Source organism: Solanum dulcamara, chromosome 12 (genome assembly GCF_947179165.1).
Source record: "Solanum dulcamara chromosome 12, daSolDulc1.2, whole genome shotgun sequence".
Taxonomy (NCBI): domain Eukaryota; kingdom Viridiplantae; phylum Streptophyta; class Magnoliopsida; order Solanales; family Solanaceae; genus Solanum; species Solanum dulcamara.
In genome coordinates this window covers 7,612,874-7,637,793 of record NC_077248.1, presented here as the reverse complement: position 1 = coordinate 7,637,793, position 24,920 = coordinate 7,612,874, and the positions used below count along the sequence as shown (strand labels likewise).

The window sequence follows — 24,920 nt, the reverse complement described above, 5'->3', positions numbered from 1 at the left end:
ACTCTTTAAATGGAATAAGTAGTAGTTGGCAAGTCAACAACAAACATATTTATAGGTTCAATTTATCAAAACACAATGTTTATGATTCAATAAAATTAGTGGTCTAAAATCAAATTTTAATTTAAGAAAAAGTATCTTAGGATTACATTTTAATTTGAAGTCTATAATTTTATATTTTGAGATGCAAAGATATTAATAATTTTTTTATTATTGTTTCCTTGTACGAATTTTCTTTTCCAATAAATAATAGGAAAAAGGCTCAAATATGTCATCGATAATATATATACATCTATTTTTCTCAAAGTTCGATGGCATATTTGAACCTTTTTTCCTAGATAATATATATATACATATATACATCTATTTATTCAATCTCTCTTGAGATATTAATTATCTAAGATAGTTTATCTTAGATAAGAAGTTATCAATTTTAATTTTGAAAAATCGTATTTGTGCAGGTTCAACTTTTATAGGAACTGTTAATGTTATTCTATTAATAATATAAACATTTAAAAAAAAATCAAGTCTTTTTCTGATTAAATTTATCGATAAGCGTATTGTCTTATTGTATTATTTCTCATGATACTTTTAATCTAGAAAATAAGTCAAAACCTGCATTATTGATGACTATATCTACATTTTTTTTAGTTTCAAATACCCAATTCTTTTTATTTTATTTAACTAATTCATAAATTTAATACTAGTAAAAAATGAGTTTGGGACCTCAGCCCTCAAGCCTTTGCTTTCTTGACCTTTATGTGAATCTTACACTATTGAAGAAAGTTTTTTTTTTCTTGTGTTATTATATCTTTGACATATCTTTTATATGCAAATCTCATTCTGATATTTAATTAAATAGTGTAACTGTCTTATCTAAAAATTTAAACTGTTAGAAAAATACACATTGTTTTCTTAATAATATCTTTAACTCAACTTACGTATCTCATTGTTAAATCAGACTGGCAAACAACTGTCAAAATTGAACAACAAACCTTTTATTAGCTAAGTTTTGGGGGGAAGTTGTTCTTTTAGTTTCTTAAATATTGAATTTTTTTTTTGTTTTTGTCCTTAAGATATCAATCTTAGTAGATTTAACCTTTAATTAAATAATATATGTGTTTTTAATTTCTTTTCTTGTAAATTTCACAAATTAAATAAATTGTTAATTAAAATATTATTTAATTAATCATATATCATGTTAAATTTATATTTTAGTCGTAACTAAAAAATAAATTAAAGAGATTAGTACAGCCTGCCAACTCCTCATATATTCTGCCGGCATTAGTAGTTGAACTTGTTTTTTGTTGGTAAAATTAACATTAATAGTTGACTTGGCTAATATAAATAAATAAAGTTTTCTTAATCATTAAAAGTGTATTTTAACTTTTAAGTAGTGACTGAAGAAAAAAAAAAGGGATTTAAAAAGTATATACCAACATCAGCCTTGAAATAGACGAGGGCAGTATCGGTAAAAGCCAAAAATAGAATGTACAAAAGACAAATATTTGATTAAGGAATATTTTCATAATTGGTACGAATAAATTTTGTCTGCAATCGGCATCTTAAGTGTTGCGAATATATAAAGAGAATCTAAGGGTATACGTATGGAGGAAAATATATTTTTAGAAAAATAAGCAAATAACTTTTTATTTTTTGTGTTTTGTCCCTAAATAAAAATATCATTCTGAAAATGTTTTTAAATATATAATTTAGGCAAATCTTATGAAATATGAGGTGTGACATGATGGGATTAGGGGCTACATAGGCGGTGGTATAGATGATATTTGTTAGAGAGTGGACTAGTGGAGTTGGCACTATCAATATGGAATATCAATAGTGAAACTTATTTTTCTCACTTTTAAGAAATCTATTTTTTTAAGAAAAATATATTTAAAAATTGACGAAACGAATATGAAAAAGTGTTTTTTTCTATAAGGTAGTGTTGTTAACGTTCAATTCATTGCACCAACGCATATAAATCACTTTATAATGTAATTCTTACAAAATTACAACGGAAAATAGTTTTTTTTTAATCCTTAAATTATTAATCTATTCTCCTTTTTGATTTTTGTGATCTATGATTCAATATACTTAAGTTTTAATTAATTAAAATGTATATTTTTTATCTTTTTATGTAGCTAGTATGCATTAACTAGTAGTAGTAGTAGAAATTTTATGTCCGATTTCTTGCTTTCTCTTTGGTCTTCTATACATTTTGTATTCACGAATTTAACTAAAACGCTTCTTTATTTTGGCCCTTTTAATCGTGAATACTTGGTTGAATCAAATTTTTAAGTCTTCTCACTTTGGAATAGCTTCATACATAGATGTTTGATTTTATATGACTGAAGTTTAGGGTTACGTCATTTTGGTTGAACTTCAATCATATGAAACTTCATACATCACATATCTGAAGTTGTTTTGATATCATAAAAGTACAAAAAAATTAAAAATTGAATATATATTAAATAGTGACGTTCAAATAAAATATTTTGTGATATTTTTACATATTATCGAGTTTGACTAGGTGCGAAATTTAAGAAAAATGAAAAGACTTCACAATATTCTAAAATTATCCTTAAAAAGAGTACACTTCTTTGGATTTTTGTCCAATAAGTGAAACCCAACATGAATAGAATATTGATAGTACGGAAAATGGTCGAATATATTCATGTATCATTGAAAATAGTTTAAATATATACATTGTTATACTTTCGGACTAAATATACCCTTTATGTTATACTTTCGGTTCAAATATACTACTATCATTATACTTTGGTACAAATTCGCTCTTAATTTTAACGAAAGAACACTTGAAAAAACTCAAAATTAAATAACTCATTCCCAATTTTAAATATAAACCTAAATCTTCATTTGTTTTTTCTCAAAAGTTATTTATATTTTAAAAATGAAAAAGGTGAGATATGTCATTTCAATAAAAAAGAAAAAAAGGTTCAACGGGAGTTTACATTTTCGATTATCATGAATGTTTGATTACTATGAAGATTATATTATAATTTACGTATGTTGTTATCAATATTTTGAATATTTGATTAATTTTGGCACGCTACCAGTGTATTTCTTGGCTAAAGCAATTCTGCATCTATATTTTATAGGGATAATACACAAGTACCCTACTCAATTATAACCAAAATAGCTGAAGATCATATTATAATTTACGTATGTTGTTATCAATATTTTGAATATTTGATTAATTTTGGCACACTAGCAGTGTATTTCTTGGCTAAAGCAATTCTGCATCTATATTTTATAGGGATAATACACAAGTACCCTACTCAATTATAACCAGAATCGCTAGGACACGTCTTAACTATACATGAGTCCTATTAATCCTCTGAATTATTTTAAAGTGTAATAAACACACCCTTCAGTGCTGAGGTGGCACAGAGAGTATGTTCACTCTCTTTGAGGCAAGTGAGAGACGAAAAAGAAGTATAAAATCTGACTAATTTGGACACATGTTCATTTTCAATTGGACATTTTCATTATTAATTAATACACCTAAGTAGTTAACATTAAAACTTAAGTTGATATCTTCTTAATTAAAATTTCTTTTTTTCATTATGAAATAGAGCCCAATTTTATCATTTTTAGAAATATAAAAAAATTATTCACAACATACTTAAATTGTCGGTGATCTTTTTCCAAATATTTCATCAATTTATATAATATCGAAAGAATTTTTCTTTTTCTTTTTCTTTTTCTTTTTTACTCAAACACTTAACATAAAATTCGAAAAAAAATTGCATATTAGAGATTTATTTAGGCAATATACGGTGAGCACAATTTAAATTAAATTCCTTTTTTAAAAATAATAATTTATAAAATAATTTTTTTTAGATCTGGCGATTTTTAAATTTTTTATTTTTAGATCTGACGATTTTTTTTTTTTTTTTAGATTTGATGATTTTTTAATTTGAACTAACTATGTGCTAACGTGGTACTGACATGGCGCTGACGTGGAGGCGAGTGTAAAGTACCTCCTTTCATGTGAGTGATTATATAGGTTTTAGGGTGTGTTTATTACATTTTAAAATAATTCAGGAGGGTAATAGAACTCGTGTATAGTTAAAGTGTATCCTAGCAATTTCGGTTATAGTTGAGGGGAGTATTTGTGTATTATCCCTATTTTATATCTTATTAATTAGCTACATTAATAAGGATGTGAGTAAATTTTTTAAAATTTTGCAGCATTTTCTATTCTTACCATTCTATAAAAAAAAAAAGACTCAAATTAGTACTTAAAATTATGAAACGTATTATGTATTGTCATTTCTAAGAAAAGAAAAGAAAACTCAAATTAGTACCTGGAAATTTTGTTTATTCCTAAAAAATCAGATATTTAAAATTGGAATGAGTTATTTAATTTTGAGTTTTTCAAGTGTTCTTCGCGAATTTGTACCAAAGTATAATGAGAGAGGTATATTTGAATCGAAAGTATAACATGAGGGGTATATTGAACCCGAAAGTATAACGAGGTATATGTATAAATCAAGACAGGCAAAATCGTTTTCTTGAGTCTCAGAGAAAGAGAAAGAAAAGGCCCCCAGTATGAATCATTGAGTTTCTTGGGCCCATTATTGGACTCCCGAAAGTGAACAAGCCCATTTGGTTCATTTCACTGATCCAACCTAACAGTCAAGCTCGGCCCATTAATGGTGCTTTTAGAAGTGAAATTTTATTAAAATTAGCATAAATAATAGATTTGATCTTATAAATTTTAGAAATTAAAACGAATACAATTTTACAAGTTGAACTAACAAAATTTAAATTCTAGATTCGCTTTTAACTCCACTATTCACAAATATTAAATTAAGAAGAGCATCCGTCGACAAAAGGATTACCCTAAGATGATTATCTCGTAGTTACTGAGAACAAATGAAATCAGATGATTCTATTTCTCAATCTTTCTGACTTACTCCTACGAAACCAAGGTCGAAAAGATTGAAAAAATGAGTCATTCACAACCACTGATGAAGGATTCCTCGAAAAGTTAAAGATTAGTAATCATTTTTAGAAATCGAATGGATTCGATCTTATACATACGTGAGGAAGGTAATCAAAAAAGAAAGAAAGTGGGTTCTTCTTTCTTTTATCACTTAGGAGCCTTGTGAGATGAAAATCTTACGCACGATTTTGAATTAGAGATAGAAGTGAAGAATACTCTTTTCGACTCTGACTCTCCCACTCTGTATACTCTTATGCTATTTTAGTGAAGTGTTTTTTTGGTTTAAATTGCACGAATTTCTTGTATTACGGATAGATCTATAATATTTGTCCTTAAAATGGGCCAGTCTTTAGTTTTTGCCCTTCAATAACTAAACTAAATTTGTTCCTAGCTACACAAAAATTCTTTAAAAACTAAAATCATGCATGACATATTTGGCAAAATATTATAATACGAAAATATATACTCGTGTTCCTTAATTATTATTTTTAAAGACCAACCCAAAATTGAGACATAAGTGTCGATGACCCCTTTTTTTCTTTGACGGGTTGGAGGGACCCAAAACCTAGTTAAGAGGCCTACTTTGCAAACGTGGGACTGAAAGTGGCCTCATACATTCTAGCTCAAGGCAACTTTGCACACGAATATAATGTAGTCTCCTTTAAGTCTATGTTCTTTCTCATCCGGCATTTGGCATTCACATTGAAATTTTGATTAATCTGATTTTTTATCGCAAAAAGCCTATTAAAAAAGGGAACCACTCTCTATCAATAATATTTTCATACAAAAGGCTTAAATTTAAAACTTTTAATTAAATATATAAAATTCTTATTCATCTCACTACCATCCTCAAAAATAATCGTGTTATTTCACTTGTCGGTTGAATGCGTTTCCCTCAACAACTACAATAATTTAAGTGGGGATCATGAAATGAAGTAATTTAACCAAAAAAGAAGGAAATAAGAGTAAGGGACATATGCATCTTAAATGGGATATATCAATGGAACCCCATATATTCCCTTCATTTCTTTTTAGTTGTTAAATTTTTTTTTTTTTTTAGAGTCAAACAATATGAATTTTGATTAATATTTTAAAATATATTTTTTCATCATATTTATATGAAAAGAATTACAATTTATAGTACTTTTCATATAACTTTTTAATATCTAAATATTTAATTTAAAGTATTGAATTAATGTAATCTAATTTAACTTTAAAAATTAGTCAAATTGATTCAGAAAAATTTAACATGACAACTAAAAACAAAGGCGGAATCCATCGGTGGCCCCCTAAAGTTGGCACCAACTTTCACTTAGACACCTCAACTAAACTTTGTTCATTTTAGACACCTCAAGTAATGTCCCGATGTGTCATTTTGACACTTTATTTATAATCACCCAAATATCTAATGTGTGTGTAATACACTCGCCGATGATGTGTCAAAGCTGCAAATTAAATGAAGACATGTGACATATATATCAAAAATAATTCTAAAGTGATGAATTTTAAGCAGGAAAATAAGGGTCAATGACTCAACGACATGTGACATCTTTTTAAATTCAACTAATTAAAAAAAAAGAATTGAGAAGCACAACCCCACCCCAATTTGTCTTCTACACTACCCCTCCACCCCCACCCCCCGAACCCTAACCCCTCCCCACCCAGATCATCTTCTCTATTACCACCACCCACCCTCACACCCCGACCCTCCCCCTCCGAAAAATGATGATTGATTCCTTGTTTCAAATATGACTAGATTGAAGGCTTTTTGGCTTTTTTATAGCACTAGTTGCAATCAAAAGCAACATTAACAAATAAGAAAATAATCTAAGGCTCAATAGCTACTATGAATTGACGCCAATTTAATAAATTATATAACATATCCATATTCTAATATGCTTAGCAAACAAATATGTTCAATGGCATGTTTCAATTATTAGAGGAAGTTATTGGTAATAATATTACTTTTTCGACTTCATTTTATTTGACACTATTATTAATCTATTTAAATATTTATATTTCAAAATAATTTAATTTTAAATTTTTATTTTACTCTTAATAATATAAATTTTACATTATTACAAAAATCTCATGACATATCTAATATATATGTTTTATTGAATTTATACTAAGTTAAATATTACTCCTATCACATAAATTAGAATGAAAAGGTTTTTCGTTTCAACCAGGAAAAAAAAGTAGTGGGTCATGAGGTCAAAATCCCTTTCAGCTGGGTCCTAATATGGACCCATTTTTCTCCCCACGTTCTTCACAACATTTGACACGTCCAATCACTTAGTTATTTGTTATTGATTAAATTTTTGAAAATAGAAAAAAAAGTAGAGTTTTTTTTAAAAAAAATCTTATTACATGCAAAAATGAATTTATCTTGTGAGTTCTAAATATCCAATAGTTACACTTGCAAGTTAGTTGTTTCGAAGACAAATTATACAAGAATTATAATGTAGAAATTCATAAATAATGTATGAATTATATTTTGTTGAGTGTTTAGTTTAGTGCATTAAAATTAAATATGCAAGATATCATTAAAAATATTTATTTATTTTCTAAGAGCATTAGTACCCTTGAATGTTTGACCTTCGTAGATTTATAGGAAAGACATGAACAATTTTGTCTTTTTGGCCTATGTTTTAGTGAGATAAATAATATCTATGTCATTTTCTTTCTTCTATATTTGTATATCATTCTGTTGTGGTAGAGATATTCATATATAGAAGATCACTCAATTTGATTTTACTTAAAAGAAAGAATGGCCTTAATCTTTATCAAAAGTGTATGTAAGCATGATGATTGATTCCTTGTTTCAAACATGACTAGATTAAAGGCATTTTAACACTTTCTAGCTTATTAGTTAAGCGCGCTAATTGCAATAAAAAAAGCAACACTAACGAGCAAGAAAATGATTTTAGGCGCAATAACTATCGTTACTTGGCACCAACTTAATAAAATAATCCAACAAATCCATATTTTTCATGTCATAATTCAAATGAATATAACATGATGGGAAACACAGGATTCTCAAGTTGTTCTCTTTCCTTTAATTTCTCTTTGTTTTACATTTGTTGTTTATAAAGATATTAGTGTAGCAGTTGTCACGTTATATTAATAGTTTGTTTGCTCTTAAAATGCTCCATGTTGGTAGCTTAATTTTAACGGTAAAATATTTTCTCTCAAAAATAACTTTATATTCTAAACTTGAATTCAATACTATTCCACCACAATATTTAGTGATAAACTTAAGATGCTTAGCAAAAAAAAGTACATCTAGTAGTGTGTTTCATTATTAAAGCAAGTTAGTAATATTAGGTCACACTATTTCTTTATTTATTAGTCCATCTTTATATATATTATAAAATAAACTGACTTAACAAATTAATAAGAATGAGAAATAGTAAAATAAAGAATAATAGAAAGAGAGAGAATTTAGAGAAAATTCAATGTATTATTTTATTTGCATTCTTAATTTTCTGATTTTCAAGGCTATTTATAGCCAAGAAAATCAGAAAATAAATCAAGTTGCATTTTAATGGATCCCATAATTAAAAGTAGAACATCCCTTAGCCCACTTATTTTTGTTGTTTTCCTAACAATTAGTTAAATTTACATTAGATTATCACATCAATTCAAATTTTAAAAAATAATGATTAGAAAGTGTGGAATTGCCCTATTTTGACGTGATGAAATTGAAAGGGTGGGTCATGACCTTTTTTTTCTACCCACGTTTCTTCCAATTGATTTGACATGTCCAACCACTTTGTTTTGCGTTGCTGGTTTAGAATTTGGACGCAAACAGCAATAGATATGCAAAAAGATATATTTAAAAAACCAAGAAATCATTTTTTCTCTCTCTCTATATATATATCCTTATAAATATTGTATAATTTTTTACCAAAAAACATTCAAATTAACCCCTTATACCTACATATCTACACCTCTATCATTTATACTATCGGTATAAGTTACGAAAGTGTTGTAGCCAGAATTTTTATTAAGGAAGTTTAAAATTTAAAGAATAGACACACAAACTAGGAGTTTGACATCTATTATATATACATAAAAAATTATTTTAACAATATATAAATAGTATAATTTTTCACCGAAGAGGTTCGGAATTGGATGAACCTCTGAACTCAAAGTCCGCCCAAATTACGAAGTCCCAATCTTTTTTAAATACTAATATTTCTTTAGCAGCAATAACAAGGGAGAGATTTATCTTAGTAATTCAATTTTATCACAAAGAGCTAAGTTTCAAATTGAATTTTGAAAATAGAAAAAATTTAAATAGAAAGTATTTTTTTCGTTTAATAGGCTCTTATGTGATATGAATTTTGATAAATCGGATTAATAAATTTTACATATCAAACAGTTATACTTGAGAGTAATTTGGTTTAAAGGTAAGTTATATAAGAATTACAATGTAAAAAAATAGTAATTAATACATGAACTATTTCTTGTTGTTCTATTTGATTTATTGCACTAAAATTGAATATATACGATATCAAATAAAAAAAATATTTATCTTCTAAGATCAATGATCTTATGATTTCCGTTTAATTTATATGTACCCTTGAATGCTTGATCTTCATAGATTTCTAGGAAAGACCATATTTTAGTGATATGAAATAATATCAATTAATGTATAATTTAATACAAAACCTATTTTTCTCTCTAATTCATTTAAAAAATAATGATTATGAGCCCGTTTGGATGGGATTTAAGTTGGTCAAAACCAACTTAAAGCCCATTTTTAGCTTTTGAACGTGTTTGCCTAATGCTAACTTTAAGCCATAAAGTTCTTAAAGTCAGTCAAAAATGAAAAGTTAGGATTCCTAACTTTTTTTTTCTAAGTGCTTAAAGTCATTTTCTTTGACCATAGAAATTACTTTTATATCCCTTATATTTTAACTAAATTCCCAAACTACCCTTTTTATTCTTTAACCCCTAAAATTCACATCATTTTCCTCATTTAAGCACTTTTATCCAAACACTCAACTGCTTATTTATAAAAATAACTTTTATCACTTCAAAGTTCTAAAAGCACTTCATACATAAAAGTTACTTTTTATGCCTATCCAAACGGGCTCTATAACTTTTTTAGCAACTTTTTAGTTTTAACTTTTTACATATCATATTTAAGACCATAAAATTAAAAAATATTTTGATACATTTGATATATCTTTGATTTAAGATCACAAGATTCAAAAATCTTATTTTTTTCTTAAATTTCGTGTCAAATAAAAATAGATCAAACGAACTGACATAGCGAGAATAATTATATAATGACCCGTTAGGTCATTTTGGGAAATAGTCATCTTTCCTTCATAAAAGACTCCTTCCGTACATCTAAATTGAGAATTTTGGACTATTCGATAACTTCGGTTAATTAGTTGATAGGTGATTCTAAATAAATAATTTAATTGGTGGGCTAAAGTGTTAATTTATTTAATACCTTATACCACTTTTCTTCTATTTAATAAAAATAGGTTAGTAGGGTTTGTCACTTTTAGTACATGATTAATTTAGAAAAGAAAAAGAAGGAAATAAATAATAATAAAAGAAAAAAAATATATATATATATATATATATATATATAATCTGATGGCATTAAGCCATCATATGTGCAGGGGCGGCGTAAACAAGAAAAAAATTGCAGAAACTAGGAAAAAAAATACGGAGGAAGAAAGAAAAGAAAGGGAAAAAGAAAAATAAAGGAGAAGAGAAAAATAGGGATTTTAATTCCAAAGCGTCAAGGTAATTATTTGTAACGACCCATTATGTCGTTTTGAGAAATAGAGCTTTTTATTTCATAAAAGACGAATTTCGTATATTTTTATGAGTACTTTAGACTATTCGATAACCATATTTATTTAGTTGAGGGGTAAATTTAAATAACTAATTTAATTAGTGGGCTAAGTTGGTATTTTACTTAACATTCTATACCAATTATTAAAGGAAAATGATAGGATTTATTAATTTTGATTCAGAAAAGAAAAAGAAGAAAAAAAAATGTATATTATATATATAAAATCTGATGGCATTAAGCCATCAGATGTAACGAGAAAACGAGAAAACGCAGAAACTAGAAGAAGAAAAAAAATACGGAGGAAGAAAAAAAAGAAAGGGGAAAAGAAAAATAAAGGAGAAGAGAAAAATAGAGATTTTCATTCCAAAACATCAAGGTAATTATTCTAATCCTTTCCATTAAATTTTTATGTGATTATGAACATATTTTTAGGGTATATTGGTGGAGAAATAACGCTGAAATAAGAAAATATGACCTTAGGGTTCTTCACATAAAATCTTGATTTGGGGGTCGAATAACGATCCGTTTTAGCTGAAATTTGACATGTGAATTTAATTTATCATGAGTGAACATAATCGAAAAGAAAATTTTAGATTTGACTTCAATGACTAGGGACAACGTTTTGACCCAATTTTTTATCCGAAAATAAATATAGCTATATGGATGTCATTGGATTCGTATTCTTATGAAGATTATGTATTTGAACAGATTTTGATCATTCGGAAGCGATATGAAAGGCTCAAGTTTTAAAGTGATTATTTAATTTAATTGAGGTTTAACCCTAGTTTTGAAATTCAAAAAATATGGGAGTTGACATGTTAAGTGGCATCAAGATTAGAAACGTGTTTATAGAATTGGGTGAGTTATTGGGGCTAGGTTAAACATATATATAATATTGGTGTTTACATATTAGTTTACTTATAAATATTATATATTTGATAGATTGAGATTGGTGTGAGGCATTGAAGAAGGGGAAAGACATTGTTGATTAGCTTGCTTTACTTCAGTTTTCGGTTGAGGTAGGTTATGATTTTTATTCTATATCATAGATAGACTCTTAATAGTGATTGATATTCATTGAGTAATGTGTGAAGTTTACTACGCATTTAATTATTGCGGTTTTGATGGTTGATATATTGTTGTGATTGGTCTGAAATCCCGAGGCCATGAAATCCATAATCTTGAATTTGCCCTATAAAAAATGGTGCCTTGAATAAAGAAGGCTTGATGAAATATTGTTAATGAAGTGAAATGTAATCATGAAGAATGATAAATTAATTATATTTGGATCGGGTGTCACATTCCGACACAGTGTATTTGGATCGAGTGTCACGTTCCGACACGATATATTTGGATCGGGTGTCACGTTCCGACATGGTATATTTGGATCGGGTATCACGCTCCGACACGGTATATTTGGATCGGGTATCACGCTCCGATACGGTATATTTGGATCGGGTGTCACGTTTCGGCACGGTAATATTAAAGAAAAATAAATTAAAATGACTTAATACTACCCAATCTCCAATAACTCATTTTCCAAAAGGGTGTGATATGGAGGCTTGAGTCCTCATGTGTGATCTTAATATTATTGATTGGTTATAGAATTGTTTATTGTGTTGTCACTTGATCTTGATCTTGTTGGTTGCCACCTGTTAAGTGTTACAGTTGATTTTCCGCTATTACTTATTGCATATTGATTCCTATTTTGAGTCGGCCGATGATACCTACTCAGTACATGTTGTCCTGTACTGACCCCTACTTGTATCTTTTCTTGTTTTATTTTGTGGGGTGCAGCGAGTGTTCCACCGACTTCGACTCGACCTCAACTCTAGTCAGTCTCCAGTTCATAAGATTTCAAGGTGAGCTATCCTTCTAGCTGGCGATGGGCATGGTGTCCTTAGTTTTCGGATACGTTATGTTATTTATTTATTTGGTGTTTGATAATTCGAGACTTAGTTTTGGAATTTAGATGTCCTTCATGTGATGACTTTCAGGTTTTGGGGAAAATGTATTTATTTGAGCTTCCGCGTTATTGTCATATTTATTAGTTGGGGTTTGTATCGTTGGTTCTCCCACCCAGGAGGTTAAGTGTAGGTGCCACTCATGGCCCATTTTGGGTCGTGACATTATTTTCATCCTTTTCATTAAATCTTTATGTGATTATGAACATATTTTAGGGTATATTGGTGGAGAAATAACGCTAAAATAAGAAAATATGACCCTAGGATTCTTCACATAAAATCTTAATTTGGGGGGCGAAGATTATTCTTTCCTCCTCGGCGAAAGAGGGCAAAAAAGGTGTGTGGGAGAAAGAATTCAAAAAGGAGATTGCCCATTTGCTTCCACTGACTTACGTCGTGAAAACCTGAATAAGAATCCGTTTTAGCTAAAATTTGACAGGTGACTTTATTTTATCATAAGTAAATATAATCGGAAAAAATATTTTAAATTTGACTTCAATGACTCGGGATGACTTTTTGACCCAATTTTTGATTCAAAAATAAATATAGCAATATGGGTGTCATTGGATTCGTATTCTTATGAAGATTATATATTTGAACAGATTTTGATCGTTCAAAAGCGTTACGAAAAGATCAAGTTTTAAAGTGATTATTCAATTTAATTGAGGTTTAACCCTAGTTTTGAAATTCAGAAAATATGAGAGTTGACATGTTAAGTGACATCAAGATTAGAAACGTGTTTATAGATTTGCTTAATTTTTTGGGTTTATGCTAGACATATGGTAATAAGGGTGTTAGTTTCGAAAATCTTATTGTGATTATTTATTTGACTAGATTACGTTGATTTGGAGGCCCAACGAAAAGGGAAGGCTCAAATCCCGGAGTGGTTGCTTGATTAATTAAGGCAAGTGAATTTCAAAATCTCAGTTTAAACTTATAGATGCTTGTATTTCCGTGTTGTGTGTACTGGGGAGTAATGAGAATTGGACTGGGTTATTGACTGTATGATTGGCCTTAAAAATGGAGATGATGGGTATAAAATGGTGATCTAATGACATGTATTGGTGGAATTGATATGTTGTGATTATGAGTTTATTTTGGACATGTGAAATGACTATGTTGATGTGAGATATAAAAAATTATTATTGTTGTCATGTTATTATCGTGAATTATATGAACATGAATTGATTGCATTGGTTCTGACATAATGTGTTGAGACTAAAAATGATATGAAATAAAAGGGGTCGGGCCACACGCTCCGTGGCAGGTATTATGAAACAAAGGGGCCGGGCCACACACTCCGTGGCAGAATATGTATATTGAGGGGACGGGTCACACGCTCCGTGGCAGATTACATGGATAGAAATGCCTCCCATGGGTTCCGAACTATAATTCAGCGGATGTGTACTGATAGGACAGATATGCATCTTCTCATTGCATTGCATCGCACTTTGTTGATATTTGTGAATTCGTGTTTACCCCTTTATTGCTCTGTATATGCTGAACTTGACTTGATATGATTCATTGATGAGACTATTAATGAGTATTCGTGGACTGTATTACTGTTATTATTGTACAAGTGGAAAGTTGGACTGGTTTTATGCAGCTTGTAGTTAAGGAGGTTCGGTTGGGAGGACAAGAATACTTGTATCTATTGAACTTTGCTTAGTTTTAGTTGTCCACTTGCTGAGTACCGTGTTGTTTGGTACTCACCCCTTGTTTCTACACTTGTGTAGGTTGTGAGCTCGGATCTGCTTGATCTCTTAGTGTTCTCTACCACGTCTGAGGCTATCATTTCGAGTGTTGAGATAGCTGTTACATCCATCTAGCGGACACCTCTTACTCTTTTAATATGTTTTAGTCCTATTCTAGAGACAAAGACATTGTGACTGTATTTTTCTTTCGTACTTCGTTAATGTATTAGTGACTTGTACACATGACAACCAATCTTGGGGGAGTTTGAGTTTATGTTACGTGTTTTCGGTTAAGGTAAATTTGATTTAGTTTCTTTTCTTCCGCATCTACTTTCCATTGGGTATTAAGCTGACTTGTCTCGGTGGATTGAGATGAGTACCATCACACCCGAATTCGGATCGTGACAAATTAAAGTTCAACACTAGCTTCTAATAAGATAACCACTAGGACGGTTAATTTTTTTTTTTGGGGGGGGGGGGGGGGCAGACTCTAGCTATAGACTTCCATTATTATGAGACAATACTTATTTGTTAAAGAATTAGGACCACAACTAGTCATAATCGTTTAACATAATAAATATGTAAACAAAAAGAAAGGAAAAAAAGACTGGTACATAATTGGTCAACTTATATAAAAATAGGCCAAATTAACGTACTTGTGAAAAATGTGTAGTGGAGTAGTAAAAGGAACAACGTTTAATGTTCTAAATCTTATAATTAAAGAATTTGAAACAAAAAAGAAACGAGTGATATTTTAATTTGTTAGATTAAAAATAATACGTATTGTATAATTTTTAAATAATATTAAATAAGATGAATAAGTATAAAAATACTTATTGATATTATTAATGTCATAATTTACTATGTATAAGAATAATACTGAATAGAATATATAAATAATATATATATATATTATATAAAAATAATATTGAAATAGAATATTACTATGTATAAAAAATAACATGCATTTTCTTACCTTGTAGTATTAAGATGTAATTTTATTCTAACTTAATTCATCTTAATATCTTATGATAGATAGAAGGAATAAAACGCATTTCATATATGCGATTTACATGTCTCATATGCTTTTATTTTTTTAAGTTTCATTATATATAAGAAGACTGTGATGGATTTTAGGAAAGTTAAAAGGTAAGTCGATATAATACAAATTATTTTAAAAAAATATTATTTTTCCGTTAAAATTTCTTACTAAAAAATATTTGGTGCCTATTCTTATAGATATTTTGATTGAATTAGTAAAAAAAAAATTAGTACTTTTTTTGTCCTAATATATACGACTCATTTTTCTTTTTAGTCAGTCTCAAAAATAATAATACATTTTGTATATAATAACAATTTAACTTTTAAATGTTCATTTTACTCTTAATGAAATGATTTATAACCACAAACATCTATTACTTATTTTACACCACAAGTTTCAAGTCAAACTACATCACATAAATTGAAACGGAGGGTCACACGAAAAAATTAGAAAGTTACTCAATATTTCAGCGAGAATGTATTTTTCATCGTACATTTTTTCAGTGAGCTATTTCGATAAAAACGAATGAAAAAATCAAGTTAAAAGTTTAGGACCACAATTACTCGTAATCGATTAATATAATAAAAATGTAAAAGAAAAAAAACTGGTACGTGATTGGTCAACTTATATAAAATTACTAAATTAGGCTAAATTAACATACTTGTTAAAAATGTGTAGGAGTAATATATATACACTAATAGAGGAACCAAGTTTACTGTTTACCATTATTAAATCTTATAATTAAAGAATTTGAAACAATTGTTATCTTTGATTTTGGCTAATAATCATCAACAAAGGTTAAAGGTGTAAATAAAAATAGGCAAATTGGGGCGTAAAATATTTTGTATTCAGGATCATACTTCAAGGAATGTGATGTAAACAATTTATCTTAATAAAAGTATTAATGACTGCTCCACGACTCAAACACAATACACAAATATTTAAGTTTATATCTCCTTATAGTATTTGGTTACTTTAAGATAATATTAGTTTCATTATACAAAGACAAAATTAATTTTGTTTATCTACAAAATACTAGTAATGTACAATGTATATTAGTTTCGTTTATCTACTAAATACTATGAATGTACAAAGTTCATCGCGTATCATATCTGGATTAAACATTAAGGTCTAATAAGAAATTTATACATATCCCTTCTGTCTCAATTCATGTGATACAATTTATACTTCTCTTCTGTCTCAATTCATGTGATACATTTTGTACTTCAAAATTTAAACGAGTTTTTTTTAACGTAGTATTTTATATATTTTCTTAAAAATATTTTGATTGCCATTTATTATGATACGAGAGGATCAATCACTTCTTTTTCGCATAAATTACTGAGAGAGCATGTAGAATAAAAACTTTGCGTTAATTGGAGAATTAGTTTTCTATGATATATTAATCTTTTATATTCACATTATCATTCTTCGTAAGCATCGAAGGACCCGTTCTTTAATTAATTGAAATTAGTCCTTTTTTTCTTAATTTACGTTTGACTTTTGATTTTTGAGTCCCCATAGCATTTTTAAAGATATTTTAAATGAATCAACGAGAAAAATAATAATAGTATTTCACACAACAAAATTAGAAATTTTTCACTATTTCAAATCAATTTTTTAATTGATTCAATAAAAAAAAAATTGATAATATAATTTTTCTATTAATTCGCAATAGAAAATATTTTTATTTTCAATTGTAAGCAAAACCTACTTAATTACATCATTTTTCAATAAGTTTCATGTGATGCACGACTCACAAGTTCTTTTCAAATAGGCTAGTGTTTGTTTTTATTGGAAAAAAATTGAGCATCCAATATAAAATTAATTAATTACTACTGTTACTAGCTGTAACCAGAGTGTCCCTTTTTGTTAGCAACTTTATATAAGAGTACTTATTACTAATTAATTATATAATATATTCTTCAATGCCAAGCAAAATAAAAATAAAAACTTGCACATACCTTCTTAAAATGAAAATTGTTAAAATAACTAAACGATATACTATGACTTAATTATGAAAAGACTTTCAATATTATAATATTTACACCTCCTGTATTATTAAAATCATACACTTATACCCCATTACGATGTTGTTTCTGTTTTTTTCAAAACATTTGGGGCTCGTTTGCCATTACGATATAATACCATGATTTGAAATTAAATTGATTTGAAGTTAAAATTTATTTGGATATGAAATTTAGATTTTTTAATTCTAATATAATCTTATTAAATGATCAAATTATAGTTTATAAATAAAATATTAAATATTCTAAGACGCCGCATTGATGAATGACATATCTCTACGTTTCTTTTACAAATAAATTGCTTATGATTATAAAATTCCAAATTATCGAAAGTAATGAAAGGATTACACAAATCTCATAGTGTTAAGAGTTAATTATATTTTATCCTTATTATTTTTTAAATTATAAAAATCTCTTAAATTTGGTGGAATCCTGATACATCACGTAAAATAATATATTCGATTGATATATCACGTAAAGTGATGTATGTATTCAACGTTTTGATACATCACGTAAAGTAATGTAGTGACGTATCCAATTAATATATCGCATAAAGTAATGTATAGAAGAGAGTATTTTTTTAATTTTTTCAAATGATAATATTTTTTTAAAAATATAATAAAATAAATTGTGTATTTAGAAATTTATTCCATACAAAAATTTAGATAGAAATCTTTACTATAAGAAAAAAAAAAAAGAGTCTTCAATAAGAAAAAAAATTCTCGCTTGATCCATTCCTTGTTAATCACCTCCACACTCCGCCGTTCTCCGCCTTCACTCCACCACTCTACCTCACCGGCGGCCACCGCATCACCACCGCTACAAACCATGATTTGACACAATTGTCCCTGCCCTCTCAAAGGTAAAAGTTCCATAATCGCATGGGCGCATCATTATCAAACCTGACGGAAAACGGGTCAGCCAACGGCTGGCCGGGGCTCGGTGACATACCGGAAAATTGCGTGGCGTGTGTGTTTATGTACCTAACTCCACCGGAAATTTGTAATCTAGCTCGGCTTAATCGTGCTTTTCGTGGTGCCGCTTCTTCTGATGCTGTTTGGGAGTCTAAACTTCCTTCTAACTATCACCACCTGCTCGACCTTTTGCCTCCGCAAAATTACGACGGTCTCTCCAAGAAAGATATATTTGCTCTCCTTGCTCGTTCCGTGCCGTTTGACGATGGCAATAAGGCATGTATATATTTGTCAAGTTCGTTATTTCTGTATATTTATATATTTTTTTTCATTTTGAAGGTTTGAAGGATTTTCTGCTTTGGTGGTAAATAAATACTTGTTAAATGGGGGGTTTTGGGTCAAAATTTATGTTGGGTGGAGACTGTTTTTGATGTTATAGCTGATATATAATGTAGTATTCAAGTTGAGCTGGAGTGAAAATCTATGTTTAGTGGTTAATGTTCAAGTTTTAGCTTTCAAGTTTGCTTCTTTTTTATTGTGAAACAGTGTTATCACTTATTATTAATGCATTATTGACCCACATCGTAATTCTTTTGGTAGTTCCTTCTTTCCCATGTCTTTTATGAGCAAACAGGTGAGTGGTGTTGGCTAACTTATAACTATGTTTTTTTTTCCTAAATTGATAATGACTAGGTCAGGTTGCTATGATTATAGTTTTTTTGGGATGGTATTTTCTTCCAATTATTTTCATTTGCTTGTATCGGGAGGTATTGTGAAATTTGAGGTTCGCATGGTTTAATTCTCTGCATAGTGCTTTTCGCGTCACACTTGCTCTTGAGGTCTGGGAAGGGAAGTTTGAGGAATAAGTTGATCTTTTTTATGAAGTTGAATTTGTTTTGTTTTGTGAGTTGAACTTGTAGCAACAATATTTTTGAGTGAAGTTTGATTTCACTAAGCTGTATGTTTTTGATGGGGGGGATGAAATGCAGGAGGTATGGCTGGACAGAATAAGTGGAAGGATTTGTATGTCAATCTCCTCGAAAGCAATGTTGATAACTAATGTGGAAGACAGAAGACACTGGAACTGGTTTCCTACAGAAGAGTCAAGGTTAGATTAATTGGTTGAACTATGTGTAACAATGTCATTATTGAACTTATTGTTGTAGTGATAAAAATGATTTTGGAGTTTTAAACTGGCTGGACATCCTCTGATGAGATGATATTAATAACTAGTTTCTTTCCCCAGTGAGCATTGGGATTTCCCCATGCATCATCACAGGATAAATTTTTTATGAGCAATACATGTGAAAATGAGGTTTTTTTTAATGTTCTTTATTTGATTTTTAAAAATACTTTTCATGCTAACTTACACACCCCTTGTCTAATCCACTTGGCAAACTGTTCAGCCCACAAGCACACGTTGCCAAAGTAACTATCCCTAGTTAGGTTGGACCAGATTGGCTCAAACCAAGTGTTGTAGAATGAATTCGAACCTAAAACTTCCAAGTTGTTACTCCCTTGCCTCAATCACCAGACCAATCCCTTTGGGACATATGAAAACAAGGTTTATACATCCAGCATGAGGTGTAAATGAATAAAAGATAACTCAATTAGAATAGTAGTTATTTAACTTCCAGCTCATTCTCTCACTAAACCCGGCAAATAGACAATGCAGGAGCGGATTCTTAAGTGGAAAACATTCTGATTTGCCTTCCAATATATTGTGTTGACACTGCTTGACTTTCTATACCCTCCTACTTGTATGCCTGATTTGAGTCATTAGTGGATTGCTTTTAATCTTTTTTTCTACCAAATGAGATTGTACTTCGTAATGAGTTCTAAGGAAGGGCGTAGTTTAATCAATCTTTTGTAGTAAATATACAGAGTGTGTGAACCTATGCTCTATATGGTATTAGTTGGATGCAAATGTGGTAATGGATTAGAATACTCGGTGCATGCATGCCACTTCCTCTTGCTTCTTCTTTGCATCCGATAGCCATGGTATATTCCTAAATGACCTGAAACATGAAATGAAGTTATAAGATGCCATTTTGCATCCATTTGAGAAATTTTTGAAGCAATGTTCTCAAAAGGATCTGAAAGTGTTTCCCCACCTGAAGGAGACTAGAAAACAGCAAATCCATGCACTGAACCAGTCTTGTAAAATATTCTCCATTTTCCCTCTTTAAAGAAATCATGCACCCTTGCCTCTGAGTGCATTTACATGGATTTTCTTCATCAGTTGATATGTTGGTGTAGTTAGATCTGAGACAGAAATGTACATAATAGGGGAAAGAAAGAAAAATGAGCTAGAATGTTGGACCTAGATCATTATTGCTTGTGCTGGATAGTATGAGTTTTAATTCTTGGCTGTAAAAGAGATGATATATTGATAAGTTTATCAGTTGTAGTTAGGATGTTCCTAGCTGCATGACTTTTTGACTAAGCTCTGTTAGGATTTTATCGGAGCATTTCTCTGTTCAAAATGTCCTCTTATTTTTATGGTTAAAACTGAAGTTGACCTACTTTTTGCTTTTCTAATTTTGATTGATACTAGCTGATTGAGTAGCGACAACAATTGGCTTCCATGTCTCAGCCTTCTGTCAATCAGCTTTCTTTCTTGAGAGTATGAAACCGAACCATTGGTATCAGATTGTTACTGCTTGCAACAGTATGCTAATTTATAGGGTGAAATATATGGTAATCTCATGGATATGAGACGTTTGTCCTTTCTATTCTCTTTGTTGCAATGTATGCTAGTTTATGAACTCCGAGCTTTCTTCTCTCAGAACTGTTCATGTTATTCTTTATCTGTGTGTGTGTGTCTTGGGGTGGGGAGGTGTTACAGACCGTCGTGCTCAGCTATTGTCTATACATGAAGTACTAGTTTTTCCCTCTTTACTTTTGCACAACTGATTGTTGTTGATGATTAGGGTTCGCAAATTTTGAACTGTTGCAGATTCCATGTTGTGGCGTATTGCCAGCAGGTATGGTGGTTTGAATTAAGTGGCGCAGTGAATTTTCCTTTTCCTCCGGGTATATACACTGTAACATTCAGAGTTCACCTTGGGAAAATATTTAAAAGACTCGGCCGGCGTGCTTGCAACTTTGAGCATACTCATGGATGGGATTTAGGGCCAGTACGTTATGAACTGTCTACTTCTGATGGGCAACACGCAGTTAGTGAGTACTTTCTAGATGACATTGGGCAAGACGACCCAAATGGGAATATCAGGCGTGGGAGCTGGATTGAGTACAAGGTGGGTGAATTTATCGTCAGTACATCAGATCCTGTGACGGAAGTTAGATTTTCAATGAAACAGATTGACTGTACACATTCCAAAGGCGGGCTCTGTGTTGATTCTGTATCAATTACTCCCAGTGATCTGAAAGTCTATCCTAGATAAAGGGGTTTAAAGTATCTGTAAGTGACATGTTTTCTTGCCAATGCTCCCAGAGAATTTTATATGGTTCCATTATACCGCCTAAAAACATTACATTTGTGAAGGTAGTCATTGTAAAATTCTTTTTTTGCCTTAGTTATGTCTTCTCTCGTCATGTAAATGTTACTGTTTTGTACTTGATCCAGTTTTGTTGCATAGAATACCGTCTGCAGAAGATTAAGAAAAGATAGTTTGCTCATTTTTTCATTAGAGAAAAGGTCCAACTATTCTAGTTTTTTCTTGTACAGAAAATATGGTTCAATTCTTCCATGAGAAAAAGGACCAAAATTGTCCCTTATCTTTGCCTTAAGACTCAAAATGATCCTCATCCATTTGTAGGGAGCACTAATAGTCTTTTTTTTTGTAAAAATGGTGCAGTTATAGTCTTCCAAACATTTTCCGTCTAAATTTACAACGTTTAGCTCCTTTTGTCCATTCATTAAGCAACAATGAAGGTTAATTATTAAGGTTAATTTTGAGCGGTAGGATTCATTGTATTCACAATTAATATCAGCCTCAGATACTGATTCGACTTATCAATTTATAGATATATTAAATCATTATAGAAAATTAAGATATCGATTATTAATTTAATTGTTAATTTTTTTATTAAAATGAACATTGAAACACAATCAAGGTAAATAACATCTGTGCAGTATGCAACATCCAAAATACTATATATTATAAAGCTAATATATTATCAATATCCAAGTTAAATATGCATATCGAGAAATTCTAAAGAAAAGATAACGAAAAAAACTCAATGTATAATATCAATATCCAAGTTATTCAATATGACTATTGATATAGCACAGCAAAACATGTAAATTGTCTAGAATTTTAGAAACACACTTCAAGTTGAAAATAAGAGCTTGTTATTATAGATTAAGCGTAAAATTATAATTTAATATTTATTATCGGGTTATCGATTACTTGTTAAGAAAAACCATAAATCGTTATAGAATCGATAATTCACAAAAAATAATAATAATTTAAATCTTTTCCGAATTGTAAATTCTTTGAGCTCGTGAATCTTTCGGAAACAACATTTCTATCTAAGAAGATAAATGTAAGATGTGTGCATATTCTATCCTTTCCATACCCCACTAATGAGACTATATTGAGTATGTTATTATTTTTACTGAATCATAAATTTAATTACTTATTATTGATAAATCAATAATATTTTATCAATTTGAGTTATTGATTTTGATTGTGTTTAATTTAAACAACTCTACCAAAAGATTGGACACAACATCAATATAAGTATATAACTATATAAATAAATCTGCTCATAATATTATGGAGATTATGGATAATGAGGAATTTTTTTAATTTAATTTAATGGATGATACGCAAGTGAGCGACTTCCGTTAGTGATTGACGGAAAATATTTGGTAGACTAAAACTGCACCATTTTTACAAAGAAGGACTATTAGTGCTCCATATGTAAAAATGAGTATCATTTTGAGTCTTAAGGCAAAGATAAGGGATAATTTTGGTCCCTTTTCTCACCCCCTGAATTCTCTCACTTTTATAGCATGTTTTACGATTTAGCTATGTTGTTTGGATTGTTCAAAAATGTTGCCACATTCTTATCCGATCCTCCAAATATATAGCTTTTTCGATGATCCGCCACATTCAACAGTAATTTTTATTAGTCTGAGCAACATATCATTCCGGTGCTTTAAAATCTCAACTTTGGTAGAATCCTGTTGTTGTTTACTATAGTCTTTTTGTTGCGTGGTCTTTTGTTATTATGACATCTTGATCTTTAACAACCTTTTCTATGTGCCGTGGACTCTGTTCACTTACATTTTTTGGTAAGTCAATGTGTTTTGAACTACAAGAATATGCTGTCTTTGATTGTCACATCAGATGGTGATATTTTTGTGTTTCTTTTGTTTTTTTCTCTATAGAAGTGTACTGTCTGTCTGAGATGAAGTTGAGGGAAACAACAACAGTTGTTTCTTTTGGAAGTGTGTTTGGTGGAAAGAGATTGGTATCAATGAGGCAAAATTTATTATTGATACAAGGAGGGTTGATTCATTTTGCTTTTAAAACTGAATCAAGTCAAAGCATTATTCATCATTTAAAAAGATTGAATTAAACTAGGTTGGAAGAACATGTTGAATTTTGGCTTCATACATACATTAACTCTTTAAATTTGTAAATAAATTTTATTTAGACATTCAAATTGCAGCTTGTTATTAAATTTAGCATCTGAGCACATGATAAGATACTTTTATTAGACACTTTTAACACATGATAAGGTGCTTCTATTAGACACTTTTAATTCAAATTTTAATTATTTTTGTTTGCGCGTATCCTCAAGTGTCGTTTAGGTAATTATGTTAACTACTTAAAATATATCAATCATTTTTAATTATATGCATTAACCTCAATTGAAACAAGCATGAGATTTTCCAGATTACTTATGCTAATGAGTATTGTTAAAGAAGATAACATATTTTTAAGTGTTTAACTTATTTACATAATATGCCATTGAAAATATAAACAATAGTTTTTTCAAAATTTGAATCGAAAAGTGTAAAAGGAACAATTTATCCTTGTTAGATACTCAACTAAAATAATGCACCTGAAAATACCATAGTTTTTTTAAAATTTGAATTGAAAATATCTATAAAAAATGCACTTTTGTTATAAATTAACTAACTTGAATCTTATAAATTAACTAACTTGATAATTTTATAAAGAAAGAAGAGCAAAAGAATATATATATAGAAAGTATTAATATAGAGAGAGTAGTAGAAATTTTCTTCTATTTTTGTGTGTATTCTTACATTGCAAGTGATGGTTTATTTATAGCCAAAAAAAAAATGAAGTAAAATATCACTTAAATTAAACAAATATTTCAAGTGGACAATCCACACAAATAATTCAAGTGGACAATCCACAAATATTTCAAGTGGACAATCCATTAGTCCATTTGTTCTTTAACACTCCCCCTTGGATGTTCACGTGAAATGTGTCTTAATTTTTTTTCTTTACAAGAAATATTATACATAGTTATTCTGAACAT

At 29.6% G+C, this 24,920-nt stretch overlaps 1 protein-coding gene across 1 annotated transcript; it reads left to right on the top strand.

The window, feature by feature from the left end:
* The first annotated feature begins 18,191 nt into the window (after positions 1-18,191).
* Positions 18,192-22,104, top strand: LOC129877266 (F-box protein PP2-A15-like). The gene is made up of 3 exons (XM_055952753.1): positions 18,192-18,710; positions 19,424-19,542; positions 21,394-22,104. Exons 1-3 carry the CDS (start codon positions 18,402-18,404, stop codon positions 21,839-21,841), a joined length of 876 nt encoding a protein of 291 aa, XP_055808728.1. The 5' UTR covers positions 18,192-18,401; the 3' UTR covers positions 21,842-22,104.
* The last annotated feature ends 2,816 nt before the right edge of the window (positions 22,105-24,920 follow it).

Coding starts and splice junctions, on each gene's coding strand:
- LOC129877266 (XM_055952753.1), top strand. CDS start 18,402: ATGGGCGCATCATTATCAAACCTGACGGAAAACGGGTCAGCCAACGGC. Junction 18,711..19,423: donor CGTTTGACGATGGCAATAAG/GCATGTATATAT, acceptor GATGAAATGCAG/GAGGTATGGCTGGACAGAAT. Junction 19,543..21,393: donor TTTCCTACAGAAGAGTCAAG/GTTAGATTAATT, acceptor GAACTGTTGCAG/ATTCCATGTTGTGGCGTATT.